General features: G+C 35.4%; 1 protein-coding gene across 1 annotated transcript in view; it reads left to right on the top strand.

Moving 5' to 3' along the window:
* The first annotated feature begins 458 nt into the window (after positions 1 to 458).
* Positions 459 to 18193, top strand: part of tmprss13a (transmembrane serine protease 13a) — a 33438-nt gene continuing 15703 nt past the window's right edge. Inside the window, exons 1-13 of the mRNA XM_079884965.1 lie at positions 459 to 686; positions 4963 to 5143; positions 7127 to 7234; positions 7326 to 7541; positions 9254 to 9380; positions 9771 to 9866; positions 11023 to 11066; positions 11247 to 11409; positions 12334 to 12503; positions 12656 to 12754; positions 13652 to 13794; positions 14698 to 14853; positions 14953 to 16980. Coding sequence (XP_079741091.1) covers positions 669 to 686; positions 4963 to 5143; positions 7127 to 7234; positions 7326 to 7541; positions 9254 to 9380; positions 9771 to 9866; positions 11023 to 11066; positions 11247 to 11409; positions 12334 to 12503; positions 12656 to 12754; positions 13652 to 13794; positions 14698 to 14853; positions 14953 to 14967 — 1536 coding nt within the window. The 5' untranslated portion in view covers positions 459 to 668 and the 3' untranslated portion in view covers positions 14968 to 16980. The remainder of the gene's footprint in view (positions 687 to 4962; positions 5144 to 7126; positions 7235 to 7325; positions 7542 to 9253; positions 9381 to 9770; positions 9867 to 11022; positions 11067 to 11246; positions 11410 to 12333; positions 12504 to 12655; positions 12755 to 13651; positions 13795 to 14697; positions 14854 to 14952; positions 16981 to 18193) is intronic.

The raw sequence follows: 18193 nt of genomic DNA, 5'->3' as shown, positions 1-18193 counted from the left end.
GGTTAGAATGATTAAAGTTTAACATATTTAAATCTCTGATCAAGCAAGCAACTTTTAGTCAAACTAGTCATCTATATGTATCCAACAGAACTACAGTAGGCAACATTTGAAGTGGATCAAAACCTTTCATCAAAGTTATACATGAATTTTGAACAATACCCGTTCTTGTCTTAGGGCAACTTTGATTAACTTTTTTGATCCACTTCAAATGTTGACTACTGTTTGTTTTTTTCCTCAACTTTCTAAACATGAAGGTGGAGTGAACACAGTGGTGTAGTAAGTCACCATTACTTTACAATATGAATTAAGCCATGCCAATTGCAGAGAAATGAGACAATATTGATAACTTTACAACAGGGAAGTTATTTTGATATGAAACTATTTTTAGCTCATCGTTTCCAGGTGAGCCAGAGGGGAGGTGAGAAGATATGCAGGGCTCCGGTGTTGTGAAACTGGTTGGGCAGGTAGATGTGACACTGGCATTCCTACATTGAAACTAAAAGAGGGAGGATAAGAGGGCAGTCCTAACTATGTCTTGAAAAGCAGGTGAAAAATGGAAAAGAGGGTCACATTTTTCCTTTAGGACTGTAGAGACAGGTTGAAATCCTGTCCACCCAAATACATAGTCACTTTTGGATCTAACCATAGTTCTCACTCCTGTGCCTATAATGGGAGACAATGACACGGTAAGACACAATCACAGAGTTTTGGCTGCAAGTGTGTATGCTTTTGTATTTATCTCAACCATGTTTTTACGTTTGACTTGTTAACGTTCTATATCGTGTGGTTTATTTCAGTGGACTTTTTATATGAATGCATTTGTAAGGGTCTGGCTTGTATGTTGAGCACCAGAGGGTACTAAGAAAATTTTTGTTTTGCTTTGTTAAAACAATGAAATAGAAATTGCATATAAAAATAGAGCTGTTAATTGGTTCAAATGATTTTGAAGTGTGATTAATCTTAAGTGTGATTAAACTAATTTTAACTAAAGCATTAATGCATTACCAATATGTGACACACTCATTAGGACAAAAAAAAGTTGTGGCATTAACATTTTTCACACATTTACCAAGTTTCTACATGATCAAGAAATTATTCGAATTATAAATAAACTATGTACTTTAGAATAAGGTTCCATTTGTCAACAATAGTTAGTGTGAACTAACAATTACAGATGTATCTGTTAATATTATTCAGTGGTTCTGAGCTAATGTGGATTAACAATGAATGCATTTTTTTTTACAAAGAGGAATACATTCATTGTTAATGTTAGTAAATGTATTAACTGATGGTGACTAATGGGACCCTAATATAAAGTGTCACCTAAATTATTATATTAATGTAAAAATATGGTGATGGTCTGCTTATAATCTTGTTCCTCAGTTAAAGGTAATGCATTAAACATTAAAGCTATATGTATGTATATATATATATAAAATTATTATTATTAGTATTATTATTATTTATTTTTCACTTTGACAGCTAGTTTGCTGATAATAGCTTTATATAATTGCTGATCATGCTATTTTGGGTAATGGTAAGAGTTTTGACGAACCAGTTCCTCCACATTGACCTGAAAACTTTCTCATTCTTTCTCATATCTAAGCTTTGGTATCAAACACTGAAATGTGAGACCTAAAACACACCTCATTGGTCAAATTTGGAAAACTGGAAGGTGTTTAGCTATATATTTAATCATTTTAGCTGTCTGTATCACCTGAAGGACTTGTTGTAAAACCAACTTAATGCTAAAGAAGAATTTAAAGATAATCTAGGATCTAGGTAGTTGAATAACACTCATGCAGTATACATGTCAGACAGAAACCCACTATTCATTCTAGACTGAAACTGGGGTCAGTATTGTTCTGGTATGTCAATTTAAGAGTCATCATTCTAGACCTGGGTAGTTAAATATAACTATAGTTAAGTAGGTTTAATGATTATTCAAAGAAACATTATTATGATTATTATAACGTTATTATGACCAATTCACATTTGACATTAGTGGCACTGCAGCAAAAACAATCAACTAAATAGTTGAAAACTCTATATAAAATATCAACAACTAAATGTGATTTGGGTAACAAATATGACTGGTCTGGTTGAATGGGTTAAGCACCCATATTTATTAACCTATTAGGCAGGCAATAACCAAAAAAACACCTTCCATGCAGCCTCTAAGCTGTGGTATGAAAAGTGGTGTTGACTCATGCAACACTTGTGGAAAAATGACATCAATACAATGTGAATTTAATACATATTCAAAGCCCAGAAAACATGGCCCACCTGTCAAATCTTGGCAGTGTGTGAAACATGCATAGTGTTGGTGACACTGCGGGTGTAAACAGACAAGTTTAGTGTTATTTGGTGAAGCAGTGTCAACACTTACACACCTACTCACTGGACCGAAGAGGTACATCTTTTAAAAGAGGCCTTTGAACTGGAAATTAAAGTGAGGGAGGCTGTGACCTTCAAAATACATCAGTCACAAAACACAACTATAGCATAACAAAGCGTCTGGTTAAACTGCATAGTTTCCAAAGGTGTTCTGCAATAGACTATACATAACATGTAATGGATAATGTGTAGTCAAGCCGGTCATTATCACCGAATGGTTGGACCGTGATGTGGATGGTAATTACTTTTAAAAGTCCCATAAAAGGTAGATTAATCTCATTTGAATCTGAAAGGTAAGACTGATTACCCCTAACTAGTTGGTCAGACTAGTTTTTAAGACAGTCTTAACAAAATGTATATGCAACTGGCCTCTGAAGTGCTATTAAGTCATTTTTACCTCAGTCGTTACCTGAGACATAAGTAGTAATGTAATTAATAATAATAGTAAAAATAATAAGCAGTAATTTTAGTAATGTCACCCTGACACTATATGATTTTAGCCATGATTTCCCACTCGCTGACCGTTAATGGAGACAAAGCAGTGCTCATACACGTGAGTGACTATCGCTGTGTGTCAGCTTTCAAAGACTAATGATGACAGATATTTAGCAGATTAGATATCTAGACCTGTCTGCGATCCTGTGAAATGTGGTTCGACTGAGAAAGACATCAGTATTGACAGACATTGTGCACTGTGAAAAGAAAGTCACATGTCAAGTCACCATAAAGTAAAAAATGTACAATTCTTGTTTTTATGTAATATTGAAGTTTATTAAAAATTCTTTATCCGTGCACAACATAATTTTTTTGAATAATCTTTAATCAAAATAACTTCCCCTCCCTCTTGTAATGTCTTCTCTTCTCTGATGATGCGTTTAGTGGCTTGAGGGCGGAGCAACCTGTCACTCACATGAGATCGACCAATAGCAAACCACAACCATCCAATCAATTCCCCTTGGACAAAAGTCCCGCCCTATATTTTTTTCTTGTTAGAGAAACTTTCACTCGGATATGTGTCACAATAGGGAATAAAAGACTATCGCAACGTCGATTTCATGCCAACTTTAAAGTTGTGTTAAAAGTTGCCGCGATTGACTAGTCAGAATCAAGTATTCCAATTAGCTATGTGAACGTAACTTTAGTATTAACTAGAAATACTGCAACTACCCTCATAAACATTGTAGACAAACCACCAAGAAATAAAACTAATACTTATTTTTTCTCACAGATTGAAATCCACACTCTCCAAGATTAGAGAAAATCATCAAAATCATTGTTTATCTTGATTATTTTTTCAATAAATCAGTTGGTTCGTTCATGAAGTGAACTGAGCCAGTTCTAGAGAGCAGCTTACTGACTCAAATTATTTGGTCACAAAATTAGAGGGAATACTTTCAATGTTTAATGTTTGGATTCGATTGGAGAACTTTTATTTGCATTATGTTTGAAGCTTGAAGTGTTATAGTGGCCAGTCATCATCACAATGTTTTTTTACATTCCACAGAAGAAAGTCAGTCATATGAGTTTGAGTCCTTTACTGAACTATTCCCGTAAAATAAATACTTCCTGTAATGAAATCCATCCATTCAGAAGAAGAAGAAGAAAGAGTGTATTCTTTTCAGGACTGTTGTGCTAACAATGAAGCAAACCATTAGATTCTTGCGACCATACTGTCTAGGTTACAAATCAACATGAAGACATCAACACATTGTCAGAGGCAATCTGCCTACCTTTCCTCAAGACAAAGTCTCTCCCAGAAGACAGTACCCATTACAGAATACCCTGATTGCATTTGTTCAGTCTTATCATGGATGATAATGGATTGGGCAGTCTGAACCAATACAATCAAAGGGGTGAAAATGAGCAAGACAAGGAAATGAACGAAACTCAAGCAGTATGGTCTAATACAAATGGCAGTTTAGGTTAAACATCAAATTTTGTACAGATTGTGAATATAGAAGGTTATGTTGATGAAGTATGCAGTCAGCGCAAATAGCCTCAGTTATCAGGTTTGATCCCATTTTAGTGACCAAAGAATCAAATTACACTCTATGTTTAAGTATGTACACATCAAATAACTATTAAACTAAAATTAAAATGAAAGAAAATAGTAAATACAATTAGGCCTTTATAAAAATAGGCACCAAAGTCAGTAACTCCAAAAATAGGATTAAAAAAAAGTTTATTTTGTTTTCTCTTTTGGAAAGTTGCTTTATTTGGCTGTGCATCACCAAATTTCATGGCGACTTCATTTCAGGACGAAAAAAAAAAAAAAAACGTGAAGAGTAAAAACTAGAAGTACAAGTATATTGACATATTTGTTATGCCATTTGACTAGAATGCAGAACTCTTAGAATCCTGTTGGGGAGTGGAAGGCATTTCAATTATTTAAGACAAGGCACACAATCAAGTTCTCCTAAGAGCAATGTGTGGCATCTTTTGTATGTTAAAAGGATTTTACATGAACTTGTCAAACCATACCAACTATAATAGAGATGATGTGAAAAAAGGGCAAGTGTTCATTCTCATTTATAGAAGTTGTTTCTTTCACTTTCTCTTTTGTAGAAGGACCTTCCTCCACCATACTACTCTGTGGCAGTGGACCCACAGACCCCTCCTATGACCTACGAGGAAGTGATTTGTCAGGACAGATATGGTGTCGCACAGAAAACTGTGCCATACTATGTTCAGAAGGATCCAGCACAAGTTCAGGTATCAGCTGTCATCGTCACACAGCGAGTTGTTGGTAAGTACTGAATCTATTTATTCGCTCTGATTTGGTGCTTTCTCCATAAAATGATCTTGTTAAATGAAGCTAATATCTGCATACTGTTTTTACAAACTGATCATAATCAAAACAGGGAGGGCAGTTCTAGCTGCAGTGCTTGGGACTCATATTTATAACATTAAAAACTGGAAAATAAGGATGTTTAAAAACAATAAAAAATTGCTTTACAAAGCATGTACCAAATTCTTAGAAATGTAATGATTGTGTTGTTGATTTTTTATTTTTTTATGATTACAATTTCAAATAGAATAGCATTTAAGCAAAAAGTATTAACAACATTTTGATAAAAGTACAAGCCTTTTTTTATATTAGGTTGCTGTCACTTTAAGACCGAATGCATGGATCCAATATACTTGTGAATTTTCTTTCTCAACTGTTTACGTTCACTTAAGAAATAAATGACTGTCTACGAGGATACTTGCAAAGACAGGCATTTGACACATAAGTACATGTATTAACTGTTCAAACCCAATTAGGCAGGAAAAATAAATATATATGAAACTTTCTGACCTTGACACACAGACTGACAATCTACAAGGTCTTGTTTGTGAGGTGTCCTGTTTCTGGGTTTCTTGTTACTACCAACAAGAGGGCTGGACAAAATGTTTGTGTCAACACTCTGAATCTGAGCCTCTTTTATGGAGCCCTACACATAACATGCAAAAAAATAAGATACTGTTGTCCAAAATTAACAATCTGTCCCCACAACTTTTATAGCCTTTGTTAATTCTTACCCTCATTCTTGTTAAATTGTGGCCACATTGTACTAATTTGTAGTACATGCAGATGATTTAACTAAAACGATAGAACAAATTAAGTCATTGGATGTATTCCTAATTCCTCACAACAATATATTTTTGTTTTTTAATTAATAATTGTTTTACAATAACAAGGAAAGACTGCCAAACTATTACCTCAAGAATTTTCTACATTTTTAAACATTGCATTCTCCAGACAGTTACACCACCTATACATTTTTACGTCAAACCCCACCAAAAAAACAAACAAACAAACAAACAAAAATTACAGTTAATTCAGAAATTGAAAATGTTCATAATAGACTATGTATATTGAAGTCATTGGGCCCTATTTTAATGATTTAAGAGCATGGTCTAAAGCACACGGAGCACTTAGGGCTTTTCTGAATTCACTTAGGGTCTTTTCCGAATCCACTTTTGCCAGTTTAACAATGGGAAAAAAAGGTTGGCGCACCCAGCACATGGTCTAAAAGGGTTGTCCCTATCCTTTTAATGAGTAATGGGTGTGTTTTGGGCGTAATGTGCAAAAAAAACAATCAGAGTCTCATCTCACATTCCCTTTAAAAGCCAGTTGTGTTCGCGCCACGACGGATTCGCTATTTACATGGCGGAATTGGCAAGCAGAAAACTGACTTCTCTAGCGAGGAAACTGATCTTCTTGTGCGCAAAGTTAAAGTGAGCAAGAAGACCATCTACGGGACAAAGTGTAGGCACGTTGTGGACCCACCTATAGGCGCACATTACTAACGTGCTCTTTAAATAAATAAATAAATAAATATTGCGCCATTGACTTTAGACCAGGGTTTTTTTGGTCAATGGCGCAGTCTTCATTTGCCTCAAAATAGCAACGCACCAAAAATGCGCCAGAACACACCTCATTTTCAGACCAGTACGCCCATGGGCGAACAGATGGGCGCAAATGCATTTGCTATTTTAACAATGTGGTGCAGGATGTGAAAATGATAACTGCGTCGGGCTGAAACTAGCAAAACACACTTGCCTGGCGCTGCATTGCACTGGGTGTATGATAGGGCCCATTGTCTTAATAAATTGCATTCAAATGTATTTTTGAATAAATGAACAGTCCTCGACTCGCCTACAATTATAGTAGTGCCACACACTTTTGATCTCAAATGTGGGACATTAGTTTAGTTGGATTGCTGATTTGTTCTTGTTCCTTCAGCTCCTCCAAAAAGGCAGGAGTCTTGTGGACGGAGTGGCAAGTGTTGGGGTGGATGGGGAGGTGCGCTGTTTCTGTTGTTTCTCATTGGACTGGCCATCTGGCTTGGAGGTAACGACAGGACTCACCATTAATGCTCACCTTGTACCTTAACCCCTTTCCCTGATTGGTCTCTTTGCCGCTCTCTTACTTATGGGGATAGTGCGTTACGGATCCAAGTCATATTCCACCTATTATGAGGACAGCTGCAAGGGAAAAGATTGCAATGAGGACAGCTGCAAGGGAAAAGATTGCAATGAAAGTGAAGACCACCACGAGACACATGACGACAAAAAGGGGTCTGACATCTGCTCCAACTCCACCATTCAGTGTGACGGCATCAAAAACTGCCAACAGGGCAGCGATGAGACAAACTGCGGTGAGCTCACTTTCTACAACAAAGAGGCGGACTATCAGATGTTACTGATTCATTTAGGAAACATTACAAAGAGATTATTGGTTGAGTGTTTTGGATAATACTTTGGTGAAAACCACAAGGTTGACATGTCTTGATAAGGAAACTAGATTTGAAGATTAGCCAGAAACTGACTGGACTGCAATAAACATTTACAGTACACAGTAAGGCCTCTATTTATTGTTATGAAAAAAAAAATGGCTGTTAAAAACCACAGTGCAAGTTGCACCGCATAAAGCAAATATATCTAAACCTCTTTTTTACTAAATTTTAAATTTTACAAAACAAAACCGTTACCAGATTAGTATTGTTTTTAATGTTAAATTTAAGCTAAAGTAAACGAGTAAAATCAAGATAATTCTATACCGTGTTGTTATTGTTTACTAAAACTATTTAAAATAATTTTTGGTAATTAAAATAAAATATAAATATTATAATAAAATAAAATAAAAATGCCTTAACTTAATGAAATAAAATTGAAGTAACTAAAATGGCCAAAGCTAAAAATGCAAATTATATATGTATATTACAAAAGCACATAACAAAATGACTAAAACTTAAAATAAAGAGTAAGACCAATTCAAAATATGAATAAATATTATAATAGTATGTAAATAATACTAAAATAACACTTATTCAATATACAGGTGCTGGTCATAAAATTAGAATATCATCAAAAAGTTGATTTATTTCAGTAATTCCGTTAAAAAAGTGAAACTTGTATATTATATAGACTCATTACATGCAAAGTGAGATATCTCAAGCCTTTATTTGTTATAATTTTGATGATTATGGCTTACAGCTTATGAAACCCACGAAATCAAAATCCCAGAAAATTAGAATATTACATGAAATCACACAGTAATTACACAGTGATACCATGGTCATTGAACCAGGTTTTGGTTCTTTTGGCAGTGTGGGCCGGTGCAAATCCTGCTGGAAAATGAAGTCAGCATCTCCATAAAGCTTGTCTGCTGAAGGAAGCATGAAGTGCACTGGAAATGTCCTGGTAGACGGCTGCGTTGAGTGGACAGCACAGTGGACCAACACCAGCCGATGACATGGCTCCCCAAACCAACACAGACTGTGGGAACTTCACACTGGACTTCAAGCATCTTGGATTGTGTGCCTCTCCATTCTTCCTCCAGACTCTGGGACCTTGGTTTCCAAATGAGATGCAAAATTTGCTCTCATCAGAAAAGAGGACTTTGGTCCACTGTGCTTTATTAAATCCAGAGTCAACGCAGCCGTCTACCAGGACATTTTCAGAGCACTTCATGCTTCCTTCATTTTCCAGCAGGATTTGCACCTGCCCACACTGCCAAAATAACCAAAACCTGGTTCAATGACCATGGTATCACTGTGTAATTACTGTGTGATTTCATGTAATATTCTAATTTTCTGAGATTTTGATTTTGTGGTTTTCTATATAATATACAAGTTTCACTTTTTTAATGGAATTACTGAAATAAATCAACTTTTTGATGATATTCTAATTTTATGACCAGCACCTGTATATTGCAGAAAGCAAGTCTTAATATCTTGCAATATCTCAAGTATATTAAAGTTGTTTTAATGATGGTCAGATATGTTTACTGTTAAAAAAGTAAAAAAAAAAAGTAAAAATTTAAGGAAATGCAATTTCACTGTTTAACATTCCTTTCCAATGTTCTCAGTGAGATTTGGTGAAGGTGGAAAGTTGCAGGTCAGAACTGCTGAGGATGGTCGATTCCTTCCAGTCTGTAATCAGGGAATGGATAAGAGTTATGCTGACCAGATCTGTGAACAACTGGGCTTTAGACGGTAAACATATTTATCTATCACTAACAAGAACATTTCTTTAAATTCTGCTACCATTTACAGTACTAGTTGGTCCAAACCCATATGACTTTCTTTTCTTAGTAGAACACAATATGAAATTTTTAAGAATGTTCACGTAGCTCTTGGTCAGCAGCGACTAGGGTCCATCAACCTTAATAGAGCATTAAAAGCAACATAAAAGTCCATAAGACTTGTACATTTACAAAATATTGTATTCTGTGCTCCAGGATAGAAAGAAAGTCATACAGGTTTGGAACGACATAATGGGTAGAATGAATGATGACCGATTTTTTATTTTTTCATTAAATATGAATCTTGTTCCAACAAAAACTATTTTAATGTAGCTGATGTCTTGTGTTTCTTTTCCCTTAGGTCTTATGCATCAAGTACAATGAATATCGAGATGCCCGCAGCCCTTACTCTACGATCTAGATCAGCCAAACCTATACAGGGTCTGGTCAATGTCAGGTAAGACCAGATAAAATAAAGTGCAGATTGTAGAACTGCATCCCAGCTAACAAAAATATGTTCTAAAAACGTTTCGCTAACATTCAAGTTATGAAAAAGTTTCTTAATCTTCAAAACATGCCTTAGATCACACCTAACGCGTTTTTCAGGTTCGAAAACGTGAGGCACACAGCACTGCCCCGATCACACAGAACGATTTATGTTGCTAGGCAACCACCGAAACAGCTGTCCTGTCAGTCAAGTAAACGTCAAATCAGCCTTTTATTAACTTTATTTACTTTCTGTTAACATTGTGGTAGTTGGTTCGTGAAGTCGTTAAGCTCCTGGTAACCCGCGAGAGCACCACAAGTTTAACCTCCATCATCGCACTCTCCGGGCGTTCAAAGCAACTATAGCTTTCGTCACGACAATAGAAGTCCCGCCTCTCCATTCATTCGATTGGACAGTGGAAAACAAAAAACTGAGAAAATCACGTTTTTATCCAAAGACTACAACGTGCATAAGCAATGCTTTAATCTTTTGTTTATGCTCCTTTTTTGCCTGTTTTGATCCGGAGATTCAGTAACGTTACTCGTTTAGAAGATGTGTAAGAGCGCCCCCTACCGTATAACAGTGAAAAATGGAAAGATGGAAAATTCTGTCAATGGCAGGGAAAGTGTTAAAAGATCAAACTTTGTACACACCTTATTTATGATGAATATTATATACATGCGAGCAGATGAACCCAGAATATGAACGCAATGCAACAGGCTAAATGGTTAAGCGTTTTCTTTATACTGGTTTTCTGTGAAAAAATGCTTAATTAGACGTTTATATTCTGGGTTCATCTGCTTGCCTTTGTATAGTATACATCATCAATAAGGTGTATATTGAATTTGGTATTTTAATATCACTGTCTTACTGTATTAGTACTTGTGGGCAATGGAGGAAAGCATTGTTTCACCTTCCAGGTGGGCGTTCCTATAAGGGCGTGAAAGCTGCTCATTAATGTTACTGGAACAATGTTTGTTCATAACTTTGAGAGAACCTTTCCAGAATGTTACCCAAAGTTCTGAGAATACTCCCTGTTAGCTGGGATAAGACCTTTTGTGTTGTCAGGGTATAAACTTCCTCAATAGACCATAATATCTGTCTTTCACAATTTTTCTTTGTTCAGCTCGAGCTGTTTGGACAACAGTGGAGTTTCACTTAAGTGCACAGGTAAGAATAAATTTGATTGCAGTTTACATCAAATTACTGTGACGCATAACTAAATGAAACATTATCCATCACAGTACACCTTCAATTATTGTTCACTCCATAAGTGACATTGTTTGGATAATGAGTAAATGGATCATCCTTCTCACACTGAACTGTTGAATTAATTGTTTTTTTTTTCAGATTGTGGCAAGCAGCAAAGTGACTCCAGGATCATAGGGGGCACGTCCTCTAAACTTGGCCAGTGGCCTTGGCAGGTCAGCCTGCATTTCAATGGACCCCATGTTTGTGGTGGATCACTCATCTCTCCAGACTTTGTTGTGTCAGCTGCCCATTGCTTCCAAAGGTTGGTTATTAGGCAGCAGGGATTGACTAACTAGGTCAATTCTAAGCAATTAAATATCATTCTCCTCTTCATTATTAGACATGCATAAGTTTTACATTTATTACATAAATAAAACATTTATAAAAAAGTCTTCATTTGTGTTTCGAAGATAAATGAAAATCTTACGAGTTTGGAACGACATGAGTGATTAATGACAGAATTAAACATTTTGGGTGAACTATCCCTTTAAGGCCGTTCACACCAAGAACGATAACTATAAAGTTAACTATAACGGTGGACAATATTATTATGCTTATTCTAAAGGCATGCTGCCGTTTTGTCATCTGCTGCTTTAAATGCTCAAGCTCTTTAAGGTCTACTGGATTCTGATTGGCTGTCATTGCTTTTAATCATTCATCAGCTGGAAAAAAATAGTTGTCTATGTAAGTGATTCCAAAGATATTGTTTCTCTGTGCTGTTATCATTATGGTTGTGCTGTGGATTCTGCTATTATTTTATATTTAAATTAATTTTTATATTATGAATTATATTATTATTATTATTATCATGCTTGGTGTAAACGGGCCTGTAGACACTCGATCATGGTTTACCAAAGCAACACCACCTAGATACGTCAAATTATTCAAGGTTTAGAACAGTATACCGTAACAAAGCCACATTGGCTGAAATCATGTGACTTCAATACAAGTTCCGGACCACTGATTCAAAACAAAAGATTCGCAAATGTTTGAAAGCTTCATGTTTGTTGCTAATGCAATATTCTAGTTAAGCTGCAGTAACTAGCGTATCAATTGTCAAATGTTTATTATTTATAGCTGCTTTGAGTTTCAGTGAGTTTTCAGACATTCTTTTAATCAATGTACAGTATGTCATTACAACATTGATGAAAATGTTAACTTGATAATCTTTTTCTCTTGATCACAGCTCAATGGCGAATTCTGGAAATTGGCGTGTTTATGTTGGGACTATTTCCCAGTATACCCTTCAGACCCCATTACTTGTGAAGAAGATTATGGTGAATGAGAATTACAGCAGCAACACCAATGATTATGATATCGCCTTACTGAAACTCACCAGTCCTGTTGCTTTCTCCAGTGAGTTGGATTGACTTAATGGAGTAGTTCACGTAAACAAAAATATGTTTGCACTGCATTTTCTACAGTGAAACCATTTAGTGACTCTTAAAGAACCATACATTTATATTCTGAATATTCTACAATAGCTCAACATTCTCTTTCACATACAGATACCATACAGCCAGTTTGCCTTCCTGCATTTGACCAGACCTTTTCTAATGGATTAGAGTGCCGGACATCTGGCTTTGGGACAACACAAGAGGGAGCAGGTACAGAGAGATAACAATGAGAATGAACCAAAATGGTTGAGGGGGAAAAATGGGACAAAGAGTAACAATGTATTATTATTATTATTTACCTAAGCAGGACATAGAGAAGGTACAACATTTAGTGGGTGAATCTCACAAATCTGTGAGTGTTTTTTTTAAAGAGACAGAGAGAGAAATAACAAATTACATTGTGCATGAAGAAAATTAAACTTTATTTTTCTATGATTATTAAGATTTTTTTTTTTTTTTTTTTTGCATGTGATGTGACTTGTCCTGAAATGTCCAATAAAATCTGACATATTATTTCAACTGTAAAGTTCTGTATGTATACAAAATGATAGTGTTTGTTGTGTTGCCTTCAGTTAATGCTGATTTTGTTATAAAACTTGTGTGCAGAAAGGATAATTAAATATTTCAATTTAAATGATAGCAATCATCATTGAGAATATATGAGAAAGAGTATTACTCATAAACTACTATATTATATATATATATATATACTACTATATTTATTATAATAAATTAAAAAATAAAAATATTTGAAGACATTACAGTAAATAAGAAATTGGGGTGGGAAATCATAAAAATGTCACAATGCCAATGAAAATATTTCAATGGGCTTTATTTTCTTTATGCAAAAATATAATTAATATAATTATATAAAATAGTAAATATGAAAAAAAAAAAAAAAACTTTTAACAATAGTAATACTCCTAAATAAAATTTTATTTTTTGGTGAAATATAACCTATTCATACTATTCATAAAATTCACGCTAATACAGTTTGCAAACTGCTGATTTGAGCTTTGAAGTTTGTCCACATCACAGTGTGTGTCGTCTTCTAAGCTTTCTAGCCGACCTTGACCTTTGACTGTGAGTGTTTCCATTATTCCACAGACCATAGCTCCACGACTCTTATGGATGTAGCAGTGAATGTCATTGACACACTTGAGTGTAACAGCAATCAGGTGTACAGGGGAGCCATCACTAAGAATATGATGTGTGCCGGCGATATGAATGGGGGCCGGGACTCCTGTCAGGTGAATCTACCATTGTGTCCATAATACTAGACCACAGAGTGACCTCAGGCAAATATATTATTTACTGGCCAAGTCTCGCCCAGTGTTTCTTTGTCTCATGACATTGATTCATTCTGGTGTTTGGGCAAAAGCTGTATGTTGTTGTTCACAGTGCTGCAAATATGTTTTATTATTCAACCAAGCATTTATGCAAGCATGATGACATTTGCTTTAGGAACTATTTTATATGAAAATTACAATAGGTCAATATGTCACACTTTTTTTTTTTTTTTTTGTAAAAACTTACAGGAAAAAGAATATAATCTTTTCTTATTTTATATTATTTCTTAGAAATAATATTAAATCATTTAGTGCAACCAATAAAATCACGTGGTGCAACTAACATATGGGAATTATATCATCAAAAGGACCTCTTTTCTATAAATAACTGTTTCTATATACTGTATATTAAAAGTACTTTTCTAAAAACAATTAATTAATTTTGTTTTAAATTGTACTATACACTATTTTAATAAATGTTTTAGAAACGCTTTACTTAACGTTTATGTATAATCCATTATAAATGTATTCATAATGTATTGTAAATTTTCATAAATCATTTTTAACCACATTTAAAATGCATCATATTTGCAGATTCTTTGTTACGTCTGAAATTGGTTGTTTGATATGCGTTTAATGCATTATAAGGTGTGTTCAATGAATAGTTCAGTACAATAATGCTTTATAACTGTGGTTACTGTTCATGAAACCACACAATGCATTATAAGGTGCATTACAAGGCATAATTAATGCATTAAATATACTTTTATAATGCATTACATATAAAGTAAAATGTTACTGTTGTTTGTTCACAATGGTCTGAAGTTCCATTCTCTTTCTCTCCGTCCTTGTTTTGGGTCTCAGGGGGACAGTGGAGGTCCACTGATGTGCAAGGGAGATGATGAACGCTGGTATCTGGCCGGAATCACCAGTTGGGGAGCAGGTTGTGGACAAAGACAAAAACCAGGAGTATATAGCAGAGTGACCAGCCTTCTGCCCTGGATCTACAGCACAATGCAGGTAAGGTGGACAACATGGTCCAACATGTAGATCATAATATATACTTTATACTTAGTGCTTTCTCTTAACATGTCTATATCTTGTCATTTGAAATATTAGCAAGAGAAGCCCTGATGCCTTTCTTCCGTATGGTGTGTCCATTCCTGAGAATTTAAACAATGACAGTGGACACAGAACAAAAGATGAAGGACAGAGTAATGCACTTTGACATGGGACAATGTTGCAATATTGTAGCCACAATTGGACAAAGAAAAACACTTTATTGATTCCACGGTCTCCTACAAGAATAAAACAACTCAACCTGGGAAAGCAGAGCTGCAGGCATGAAGCCCATGTTGCTGTGCTTTTCTCATTCTTTTCTTTTTCATTTATACTGTAAGTTCACAGCACAATGCTGAATCTGAGCCTTTGTTGCCTCTTTAAACCTGTATCCTTGCACTGATTCTACAGAAATAATGGGAGTGTTCTACTAATATGTATTTATTAACCAAAGGGGTGTTCATTTTATTTGAAAATCAGTGTCTATGAGCTAAGATAAAATGATTGTGTTGTTTTAGCTTGTGTGAAGATTCCGTCCTTTTCTCTCTGATTCATATTGCTTCTTTATAAATCATGCCAAAAGCAGATACAGTTTGAGCTTTATTCTTCAAGTGTGACACAGTTGAAAGAGTGTGAGGTAAGGTCTAAGTAGATAACATTTGCCAACCATTTTAGGATAGAATTATTATTTTTTTGTCAAAATAAGCTGTTTTGAATTGAAAATATAACAGGTGAGACAAGAAACATTGTGGTTTTCAGCACATTAAAGGGATAATTCTCATGGACTAAACCACTCAATTCATATGGATTAGTTTTACAATCTCTTCATGAACTTTTTGAAGCGTCAAAGTGATAGTTGCGTAGTTTTTAATAGAGGGACAGAAATTTCTCAGATTTCATCAAAAAGATCTTCATTTGTGTTCAAAAGATGAACGACTTGAGAGTAATTAATGACAGAATTTTCATTTTTGGGTGAACTAACCCTTTAAGCATAAGATTACGAGTGAATCTGTTTACATTATGAATGGATTTAATGAACCCTTGAAATATCCTTTTCATTACCTTTTCTGTAGCCAAGACTAAGTCTTAAGACTAAGACTTTCAAAAATAACTCCACTTTGAGGAATATGTGGGGAAATGTTATTGCAGAATCAACTTTGTCCCTGATGTTTCTCCTAAAACACCTTGTAAAAAATAATAATAATAATGGAGACAAATGTTGATATACAGTCGTGCTCAAAAGTGTACATACACCTTGCAGAATCTGCAAAATGTTAATTCACGAGTTCACACTTAAATATAATTAGAAAGAGTAAAGGTTTATGCGTATTTGGCGTGCTGTCCAGGGGGTGTATGATCCCTCTTATTTTGTGAAAATAATTAATATTTTGCAGATACTGCAAGTATGTAAACTTTTGAACAAAACTGTACAGTACTTCCAAACCAGCTATGAAATGAATATGGATAATACAGCTAAGATAATTTGTTCTTGGAAGAATTTAATGAGAAATGTTTTTTTTTTCTCAACAGACATTGTTGAGAAATCTTCTGAGTGTGAGATTACTGTGGTCTTTTTCTCAAGAGAAGCAGACGAGTTTGATTTGCGTTGCATTTCAACTCTGTCTACAAGAAACAACATGGATAATAATAAAGATTTATCATTAGTGATAACGTTGAAAAACAAACACCACATCTTATTGTGGAGTCACGAGGAAAGAACACTGAAGACTTGTGTTGTATGGCGGTATAGGCCTACGCTTATAAAGTCCAACCAACCAACCAATGCGTGCGGTGTCTCTCATTGCGCGCGTGGCAGGGCGGGAACCGAGAGAGAGCGCGCGAGAGAAGAGACAAGGGACAAGCCAACAGTCAGTATATTTATATCAGAAAAACCTTGTTGGCTGCCATACAACATCAAACGCTCGTTTAAGCGGATTTTTGCCCATCCACAACTTTCCGTTACATTTGAAAACGCCAAATTACTTAACGGCTTGAGAACCCGATAGTCGCGCGGATCGTGTCTGTCAATTGGAAGCAGCGTTTGCCCCACTGTTGCCCATCCACTTACAATTAAGGAGACAAGACGAGGTAGGGTATGAAGTCACTTTTCCAACGAGGGCGTGTGCTGTTGTCTTATAGTCTTGATGTTGTTGCATGCTGTTTTCTCATTATAAATGTGGTATTTTGGGAATGACATGCGTAATTGCTGGCTTTTACTCCAATTGCATCATCAGTCTAAGTAATGTAAACATTTAATAAATGGACTGTGGACATTTCAACAGCCATATGTTTTTTTTAAATGTGTAATACGGTTTACACATAGCAGAAGTGAACACAGACTTCAAAAAATGAATTATTTTACGTATTATTAAATTAATGTTTGAATACACATTGCTGTACAGCGCCGTTGTTGAGGGTGTGTCCGAATTGCTTTGTGTGTTGTTGCCTCGTTAAATGACTATTTACATGACCTCTATACATCATTCATGTTATGTTTGCTGCAAATTATTATCTGAGCTATTTATTTGCATGATAATGATGAAAATGTGTGAATGTGTTTCTGTTCAACTTCTTCCTCCGAAATGAGAGGGGAAATGATGATGGCGCACGAGCGGATTCGAGATTAAATTCTGAGAGGGAAATTTATGAGGAAAAGTGGGGAAATGATATTTTAGTATGCATGCTGAAGGAAATCCACAGGTTGGGAGGGGTCCGGTGATGATGACCACGACTGAGCTCCGCGCGCACAACAGGTAGCTCGTTATCTTCGGCACTGATCGATACATTATAAAGGAGAGCGCAGAGTAAAAGTGCTTATTACGCGGCGCTCTCTGGAATGCTTGATTCTGATTGGTCAGTGGTTAAATATTTCTTAACAATGACCTTCATGACATCTCTACTCACAAATAAAAATAAGCATGTCAATTCATTTGGTAAGTAGCATAGTCGTGTAATAATTCAGATAATGTACATTCATAAAACAAACCTTTTCAGAGTGAGACAGTACAGTGTGATCATTATTATTTTGGAATCATGATTATCTAACTGAACATTATCCCTTGCATGTGTCCTGCATTTATACGGTTTTGATGACGTGCCCGAATACCATCGTGTTTTGATTTCTAAATAATGTCTGGGCAAGGATTTGTCCTGCAGGCAGCTGCCACTTTATACGCTACATCAGATATTCTGCCCTTTGCCAAACAGTGATAGCCATCATTTTTAGTTTCTAGGTTACCATCACTGTCTCTTGCAAAACTACAGCCAGCTTTCTGTACTAATAATCGTAATCACCTGACGG

Source organism: Squalius cephalus, assembly GCF_949319135.1.
Source record: "Squalius cephalus genome assembly, chromosome: 11".
Taxonomy (NCBI): Eukaryota; Metazoa; Chordata; class Actinopteri; order Cypriniformes; family Leuciscidae; genus Squalius; species Squalius cephalus.
Note: the sequence above shows the minus strand (reverse complement) of the source record. Positions and strands in the feature narration are given on the sequence as shown.